The sequence below is a fragment of the Plectropomus leopardus genome, chromosome 2 (genome assembly GCF_026936395.1).
Source record: "Plectropomus leopardus strain MGB_pleo_1.0 chromosome 2, ASM2693639v1, whole genome shotgun sequence".
Lineage (NCBI taxonomy): Eukaryota > Metazoa > Chordata > Actinopteri > Perciformes > Serranidae > Plectropomus > Plectropomus leopardus.
The window spans coordinates 19,222,289-19,231,417 of record NC_142177.1 but is presented as its reverse complement, the minus strand read 5'-3'; the positions used below and the strand labels follow the sequence as shown (position 1 = coordinate 19,231,417).

The window sequence follows — 9,129 nt, the reverse complement described above, 5'->3', positions numbered from 1 at the left end:
GATTAGGAATCTTTGGAGTGTTATTAAGCCCAAAGTCAGATGCAGGTTATAACTATAGAATCTATAAATAGGACATAGCTACCATGACAACACCCATAGGTTTGTGAACAGCTGTTTTGAGGCTATTAGTTTTTATTAGCATTTTGGCCGCATTGTTTTTTTAGATCATGAAGTGACCATATTTGAATGAGAGGTTTGCTGTCTAAGAGCACCGGGTTGCATCTGACTTACTGACTGTAGCCATGTCCCAAAGACAACCTGTCACTCAAGTGGCCTCGCCCTTAAATATGTGTAACTTTGGGTCTTAATAAAATGTAAATAGGTTATAGAACAGAAATATCCCTTTACAGGCATAGTTGCCGATATTTTTGCGGGGAAGTGAAGAATAGATGTTACTGGATAACACTGGTGGATTAAAAATTGTGCATGTCTATGGTCAAGCACCTTAAGCAAACACTTTTCGCAATCAAAATTAAGAACTGAATGAATTTTTAAGATTTAAAAGATGCAACAAACTGTGTGTGTGTGTGTGAGTGTGTGAGTGTGTGTGTGTGTGTGTGCGTGCGTGCGTGCGTGCGTGTGTGTGTGTGTGTGTGTGTTTTCAAACCTAGGAGACTGAATAAATCACACTTAATTAACACTTCAAAATTCGTTGGCGCACCAGCCTTTAGCATGAACATCACAAACAAGTTATTTCATCACCTTGAAATGTGATTTGATTTCATGTTTGTAAGATGCATTTCACCTCTCTCAGGTCAAACTTTACAAACTGGTGGTCGCACCACTGTCAGTATTTCGTTTGTTGAGGCAACAATCGGGGGAGTAAGCAAATATTCCCCCTAAGATTTAAGCTTGTGTGTGTTATAAACACAGTACAATAATGTCTAAACGTCTCTCATTAGCTCCCCCAGAACTTTTGATCACATTAAATAACCTTCCTAAGGAGATGGTGTTGCCCGGTTTAATTTTTTTTCCCTTTAGATCACTTTAAGGTCTTCTCGTCCATGTTGGCTTAGAAGTTGAGATTGTAACCATATTTACTGTACATCAGAAGTAGTTATGAAGTGTAGTGTATTAAGTGTAGTTATGAAAAATGTTATGAGAAAAATGGCATGGCAAGTTTGATTGAACTCATTTCAGTCCCACATCCGGAAAGAGGCAAAATTTAGGTTTTGCTTTAAATAATTTTTAATATAGGGCTGATTGGTTCCTTTTGCACTGCTTTATGACTTTATGCCAAAATATATTATATATAAAATATAATACATTTTGTGGGTGTGTCTGCCTGATTGACATCTCTCCTCGGTCTGTTGTTAGTTTAGTTTTACGTGTTTGGGTGAGAAGTCTCACACCTTTATCATTCTGAAAGTAAATGGGGTTCAGTGATCTTACACAGAAGAGGTTAAAAACCTTTTGTGTATCTGTGTTGTTGTCTGTTCTGTTACACTCTTCTCTTTTGTATCAAGATTTATTGTTTTATTGAAGATTAACTTTCCAGTAAATAACTGTTTAAGGGTGAAAGATAAAACACATAGCAAATACCTATTTACTAAAACTGGACATCATGTCAAGAAAAAAAAGAAAAAGCAACGTGTTTGTATTTAAATTTTCTCCCCCTGACTAATAGTGTTATAATATTATGTAGAGTTGTTTTTGAAGGCAGATCAGTTTGGCATTACTTATTCAATTTCTGACATTTCTGTAAAGTAATCTGAGTAAAGGTTCATTTACAAACATTCAAGTGTGCCTCCATGATTCAAAACTAGTGCCTCCAAGTTCAAGAGTCAACTTTCACTACAGATTAAGACATGATAATTGCACTGGGATTAAAGGTGTGATCAGGAATCACAGATGTGACACACATCCGGCGAGCTAAAGCTCTCTGGTGGTTAATCACACCACAGCTGTGAAGAGAGCAGTCTTCTGAAATTAGCACATTCACACGATTTTTGATGGACTCTCTTCCCGGCAGAAATCGAACTGCACACCGTCACACTTCGCCAGTTGTCGTTCCTGATAAATGGGTGAAATCCAGAGGGCTGATTTCTTGTGTAAAACAGGTGAGAACACATTAACAATCAACAACTTCACTTTTAACTTGCAGGCAGTACACAGTATATGTCACCTCTGCTTCAGTCTAATTATCTTAATGCTTTTAACTTAATTAACTTTATTAATAATTCATTTTAACTCAACAACAACAATAGAGAAAGAGGAGTCAGTGATGATACTAGAGTTCCTTTTTCTCTCTTCTCATTTTGGAGTAACTGAGGAAAGAATAATGAATAAGAGAAAGACAGAAATGAACAAATTTAGGAAAAGTTCTCTACTAAATAACTAAAAGTGGACATCCAGTGGCCCTATCAAAGACTTAAGTCCAATACCTAATCACAGAGGAAAAGTGACCTAAAAAGGGTTTTTAAATAATATCATATTTCATCTTTTTTGTGTGTTTGATTGTAAAATATCAAACGGACCTGAAGAAGTGCCAAAATTTATTGATTGAGTTTAAAATTGTGTTATTTAAGAAGCAATAATTAAACATAGATCACAAAAGATGTGGAAAATAACAGTGGGCATCCCAGTTGAGCCAGTTCATTGTTTTAATTGTTAAAATTGTGCAGAAATTCCCACCTTGCAGTTATATGCCTCCGCAAACCAGTCAAGCTGCAGTAACAGTTTACATCCATGTCTGTGAAAACATGGATCTGCCCCCTTAGAACTATGTTAAAATATGCTTGCTTCCTGAGTTCCCCTAAGCCTTCAGCACAAAGTTGTATCGAGGACAAATGGGGCGGTCCTCACCTCTGGATAGACCTTTAAAGGGGGTTGGAGTCTTGGTTTGTAAGGTGTGCAGGATTTAGTGGCATCTAGTGGTGAGGTTGCAAATGCAACCATCTGAAACTTTTCCCATGTGTTAAGCGAGAATTAATTCAAAGGTAATAAGAACATGATTCTCATTTTCAGGTGAATATGAATTAATAAAAATCTAGCTATAAATAATAATTTACATTCTTGCCACTTTATCCAACTAACTCCTGCACATACGACCTTTAAGGTTCAGGTTAGAATTTAATTTTCAGTTTCGGGTAAGTAAAGGGTTTATGGAATACATTATGTCAATGAGGGTCTTCACAAGAATAGAAGTACAGGGTTGTGTTTGTGTGTGTGTGTGTGTGTGTGTGTGTGCGTGTGCGTGTGCGTGCGTGCGTGCGTGTGTGTTTTTAAAGAGCAATAGAAAGGAGGAAGTGAAAGGGAAGGAGGTATAATTGAAGTGACGTCGGGAACATGGTTGAATTCTTTGCAAAAAATAAAATGAGTGTGGTTAGAAAGAAGCATGCAAGCTTCAGAAATTGTGTACAGATGACCATGCTTATTTTTCTCATGTACTCATTGGATAAAATACACTGTTGCACTGCAGTCTGACAGTGTTTTTTTTTGTTTGTTTTTTTCTTATGACATTGTAACTTCAACTTCTGCATTCTCCTCTGTGTTAGACGATTTGGCCTGGATCTGAATTTCAACAGAGATGTATATTCATCATCATAGTGAGTCTCAGGTCACATTTCTAACTGACACTGATGTGCTGTTACTGTCAATAAAAACCATGTATCTCTAGTTTTGCTTTTTTTTTAAACCAACTGGACGGTAAAGTGTTCCAACACTCAAAATTACCCTTAAATACCTGAGGGCTGGCTTGATTTCTTTTAAACATGAGAAGACTAACCCTAACCCAAAACTTAGCAGCATTAGTCAAAAGTCAAGAAAATTACCTTAAAAATTTGGAGTAAAAAAAACAAAAATGAAAATTATAATAATTTTGTGCCATAATTTGAAATATTCAGCCTAATTGTTATTATTATGAATATAGTCTTTCCTAATCTTTTTCCCCTAGATATTTTCCCCTTGCTTTTTTAAGACGAAAGAAATCACATCAATTTGAAAGGCATCTGGAAGCAGCACAAGGAAACTGATGTCACCACAGTTTTCAAGGGGTTAATTTAAAAACCCTTTTGATTACTTAAAAAAACATGGTCACAAATCTGAAAAGGTGCTATTTTTCTTTGCTCATGGAAGCTTGACTTTTTTTGGGAGATACATGGTTTTCATAGACAGCGATGGCCTGCTCCAGGGCAAAGTCGTGCTGTTCTGGGTGCTCTTATTGGCAAAGAGACGCACATTTACCAACAGTTTCTATAGCGTGAGTGAATGGCGCTTCAGAGAATAAAAGAAGCCTTTTTCCAAAGGAAGTTAGTCCAGGGACGTAATGTGTCTAGTTGTATGTTGCAAACAATTGCATGTACAGCCAGCAGGTCAGTACTAACACACATACATCAGTTATGAAGTGGAGTTTTGTGTATATTTTCAAACATCTTTTCTTGTGACTGAGTTCAGGCTTTACCTCAGATAGCCCCTGTTTTCCTCACTTGTGTCTTGACTGTGTAAGAGATGAATTTGCTCACGGCATGAGGGGAGATTTCTTTCAAGTATTTGGGTCAGAAACAAAACCTGCCGACTGAGCGAGAGGGAGCAGAGGGCCGGGGGAGGGATGAGAGGATAGCAGGGCAGACAAACAAAACTGCTTTAGAACACATGGACTTTCCCCACGTGAATCAATATTCAAGCCCCGATCTCCCTGTTGAGCAATGAGGCCAGTGAGAAGAGGGAGCTGAAAGACAGATGAGACAGAGGGAGGGCCCAGGGATGTCATGTGTACAGGAGGAGATTCTCATTGGAGGCAAAGAGAAAGAAGATTGCTATGCATGTTTTGAGGACAAAAAAAGGGATACAAGGAAAACAAAAAGCATCCTACACACTGAAGCCATCTTGGTGGCACTACACTCTACACTACACTGGACTCCACATCTGACTGCCGTTAAGGTAGGTGCTGTAACAGCATCAAAAGATGTTATGAAATTATGAAGTTGTGGGTAGAACAATATTTCTATTTTTAGTTGCAGTCAGTGCAGGAAAAAGAGGACAAGCTAAGTGTGGAGGCTCCGAAATTGAATGCGTTGCTCTTTCTTGCATTGTTTGCAGCATTTTTTAAAAGCATTTTAAAATACAGATTTTTTTTTTCTTTTACTGTGAACCAATGTTTTTCCACTATTACGTTTCATTGCTGCTCTCGTATGATACAAGAATCTTGCAACTTGAATAATTTTACTCATAATTACAGTTATAGAGGGACAAACCTTGGTTTTATCAATGTTTCTGCTCAAGATTGTTAAAATATCTAGTCGTGTAATAAGCTTATTTTACACCACATTGAGCTTTTTTTTGCAGACAGGCTGGATTAAAATTAAAAATCAGGCAATATAGATATGATTGCTCGTGAAGTGATTAACTGTAACACTGGAAACATTACAGAGTAAAAGCAATGAGTCATTTAAAAAAGAAAATTCTGCAGTGAAAACAGGTGCAGCAACAAAACTGTCTCCAGCCAAATCTCTGTGTGAAAGAACAGAAAAACACATACCTGACTGGTATGAAAGGTAGGTGTAGATCTCAATATGTAGAACATGCGAAATAAAAAAAAAAAGATGCAAATTACTTTTTGACATTTCCCCAATAAATTGACAAAAAAGTCACAAATTGGTGCATCAAAATTCACCTGAATGCAGGAGTGTTTGATGCCCAAAATCCTGGCATAGGACCTCCAAACCATAGACTGTGTGAATAATGGACGCCACTACCGTGATGTCACCCATTGGTTTGTGGACCTTTGCTTTGAATCCTTGAGTTTGGCATTATGAGCGTAGCCATCTTGTTATCTTGTTTTTTGGAGCCAGAAGTTACCAAATTTAGGTGAGAGGTTGGAGCTGTGGAGGAGCGGGGTTTGGAGCTGACTGACAGCCCGGTGTAACTCTAAGCCTTAATAAAATGCAAGCAGGTGACTTACATAAAAATTCACCCCCGTACATTTGTGATTATTGTTGACATTAGCTATAGAGACCAAAAAATGTTTGTTTTACCAAGCTGTAAACATGTTTATTACTTCTGCTCTAAATTTGGGCATTTACTTGCTTTTGGTGCCAGCCTCAAGTGGCCATTAGCTGAACTGCAATTTTTGGCACTTGTGCATTGGCTTCCTTATAAGCCTCAGAGGTTGCAGTTTTCTCCAAACTAGGGCTGTCAAATGATTCATTTTTTAAAATCTCGATTAATCACAAAATTTTAATAGTTGATTGTCATTAATCAAGTCCATTATTTTGCATTTTAAAACAGTTTTGAAATCCATATTGACAAAGTGACGCAATTCTTGACAGATTTTCTTAATTTTCAAACAACGTAAAAGACTGCATGGGACAAGCATAAAGTGGGCCTGTCTTTAAAGGGAGACTCATGGGTACCCACAAAACCCATTTTCATTAAGATATCTTCAGGTCAGAGGTCAAAGAAACCCCTGCGAAATGGCCATGCCGTTTTTACATTGCCAAAATTTATCATAACTTTAAAGCATAACATGGTTGGTACCACTTTTGGATTCCTTGTGTCTTCTATTTTCAGATGATACCAGTTTTATCACTGTAACTGTAAAACTCAGTCTAGTACAGCCTCTTAAAGACAGGAATGTAGGCTGGCGATTAATGCGATTTAAAAATAAAAAAACGCATTATGTACAGATCTTAACTGTATCACGATTAACATGTTAATGCTGACAGCCCTAATCACCCAACCCTATACAGTTGTCATAATGTTCATATTAGCTTAGAGACCAAAAACCGTTTGTTCTACCAAGCTGTAGACATATTTATTATTTCTTCTGTAAACTTGTGCATTTACTCACTTTTGGAACCAGCTTCAAGTGGCCATTCGCTGAATTGCAGTTTTTAGCATTGTTGCATCGACTTCCGTTTTCAGCCATAGAAGTTGCCGTTTTCTCTAAACCAATTGTTTCATATGTGCCCCCCTCATTTTTAAACAAAGCCTACCCCCTTGCATTAAGGACTCATTTATGTTGTTTTCCCTCTTCTTTTCTCCTGTGTTTAATGTAGTATCTTGGGGGAAAAAAGGCTCTAATAAGTGTGGAATAATGTTCTCCAAACTGAAGTGGCTGATTGTGATCCAGCTCCTGTTGAATGAACAGGCTCTGTGCAAGGTCCCACCTCCTCTGGCTCTGAGAAACACAGCACTTCCAGGAGCTGACTTCAATGAAGTGGGAGAGGAGCACGCCAAACAGGATCATCAGTCTCTCCTGGGATCCAAACTCCAGCTCCAATCTGCAGAAAAACCCGATCCTGCATTAACAGTTACACAAGAAGAGAAAAGAGTTCGATCTGCAAAAAATATCATATCAGTCCTCAGGGCGAAGCTTCAGATTCAAGATCATCTCCACATTCAGGGGAACGTCAGCTGTGAGGAGCTGCTGGCTGCCAGCACCGTGGACGACCCCTCATCCTCCATGTTCCCCCAGGAGCTGCTGGGTCTGTCTTTAGTGCCCGTGCTGGTGGTGGCAGGGTGTCCGCAGGAAGCGCAGACCCTGGTTCTCAAGCTGTATGACCTGCTGGGATTAGCAGATACAGAGGAGCTCCTGATGGAGGTGGAGGATCTGATAGGGAAGAGAATGAGGAAGTCCACGCCTACACCTGCATCAGGAGCATCGCCTTCAGGTGGGGATCGAGCAGAGCGCCACATTGAGGCTGTGATGTTTAACATCCAGCAGCTGGCCGTAGTGGGAGAAGGTTCCTCCAAGCAGGAGGGGCATTGTGAGGGTTGGACGAGGGTGAGTGGAACCTCGATGGCAGGAGCAGCGGTGGAAGGAGCCAAAGGTGATCTGGAGGAGGCTCTGAGCGCCTGCGAGAGACTGGGAGTCCTGTGCGCTGGCGTGACGAGCAGTGGACCACTCAAACCTGGAAAGTACCAGGCAGTGTTTAAGAAAGGCAGTCGTGTCCTGCCCTCTGAATCCACAGCGTCTGAATGTTGGCTCCATCAGTGCAGCACAGAGGAGGATGATTTGACCCCGGCTGCCTCAGGTCGACGGACGAAGCGAAGCCCCCAGAGGAGCTGCATCAACAAAAGCGAGGAGCGTGTGTACAATGTGGTGGAGTGGATCCCTGCAGTGAGCACCCTCTATAACCTCGGCACAGCTGTGTATTACGCCTCAGTCAACTGCTCCGAAACAGCCAAGCAGAGAGCCATCCTCAGCGCCGTTGACCTTGGCACGGATGCTCTCATGGTCGCCACAGGGGGGACCGCCGGGGTCGCAGGCTACGCCCTGGGCGCAGGGGTGAAGACTGGCGTGAAAGCTGGTGTCAAGTATCTGCTCAACTCCATGAGGGAAGAAGATGACGTGCTGGTGAACCAGTTCAGCTGGGAGGAGGGTGTCATCACCATCCAGTAGACACAAGGATCAATAATGCAGCCTGTGAAGCTTTAGCAATAAATATGATTAGTTTATACATTTTTAAAAACATGATCAATGTTTGGTTTTTGAGTAACACATTTGCTTTATCAGACTTTATATAATCTAGGTTATTTGGAAGATTACACATTTTTGTATTACTCAATGGATTACCAGAATAACGATGAAGGGAAAAAAAGCTTTTGTTTTTGGTTTTGTGGACTGCGCACACAAATTTCATTTTATATCGTTTGACACAATAAGTATTCTTTTTTGAAGATGACGTCAGTGATTTTTTAATTTGTCTGTAAATTATGTGAATCGGAATTAGAAAATTCAGTCAGAGTAAAACATTTCTTACGCATGAATTGTAAGCAGTCTCAGTTATATACACACACACACACACATATATTATAAGTAAACTTTGGACCTTTTTGCTTGTAGAAAAACAGCACTTTTGTGCGTAATGGATAAAACAGTCAAACAATGTATCATCAGCAACTTTTGAAGAACTGGTCTCAGGAAATTAAACCTTCAATCCCTCAATACTTTTATGTTGCTCTCCATCTAATGTCTTTTTTTGGTCGCTGTCCTTCATCACTCTTATTGTTTTCTTCTCTTCCATGGAAATGTTGTTTTGTCAGGTCAAAGTCACATTCCCACCTCTTGTGTTAATTGCAGGGACAATAGACTGAGAACTCAGTTTTGTTGTTTTATATGTTCTTTTTTCTGTAAATGTCAATAAATTGTGTATTAAAACTATATGTATGCAGTGACTGTCTGTG

General features: G+C 39.6%; 1 protein-coding gene across 1 annotated transcript; it reads left to right on the top strand.

The window, feature by feature from the left end:
- Positions 1 to 4,696: 4,696 nt before the first annotated feature.
- Positions 4,697 to 9,106, top strand: apof (apolipoprotein F). The gene is made up of 2 exons (XM_042497576.2): positions 4,697 to 4,881; positions 6,999 to 9,106. Exon 2 carries the CDS (start codon positions 7,037 to 7,039, stop codon positions 8,342 to 8,344), a length of 1,308 nt encoding a protein of 435 aa, XP_042353510.2. The 5' UTR covers positions 4,697 to 4,881; positions 6,999 to 7,036; the 3' UTR covers positions 8,345 to 9,106.
- Positions 9,107 to 9,129: the final 23 nt, after the last annotated feature.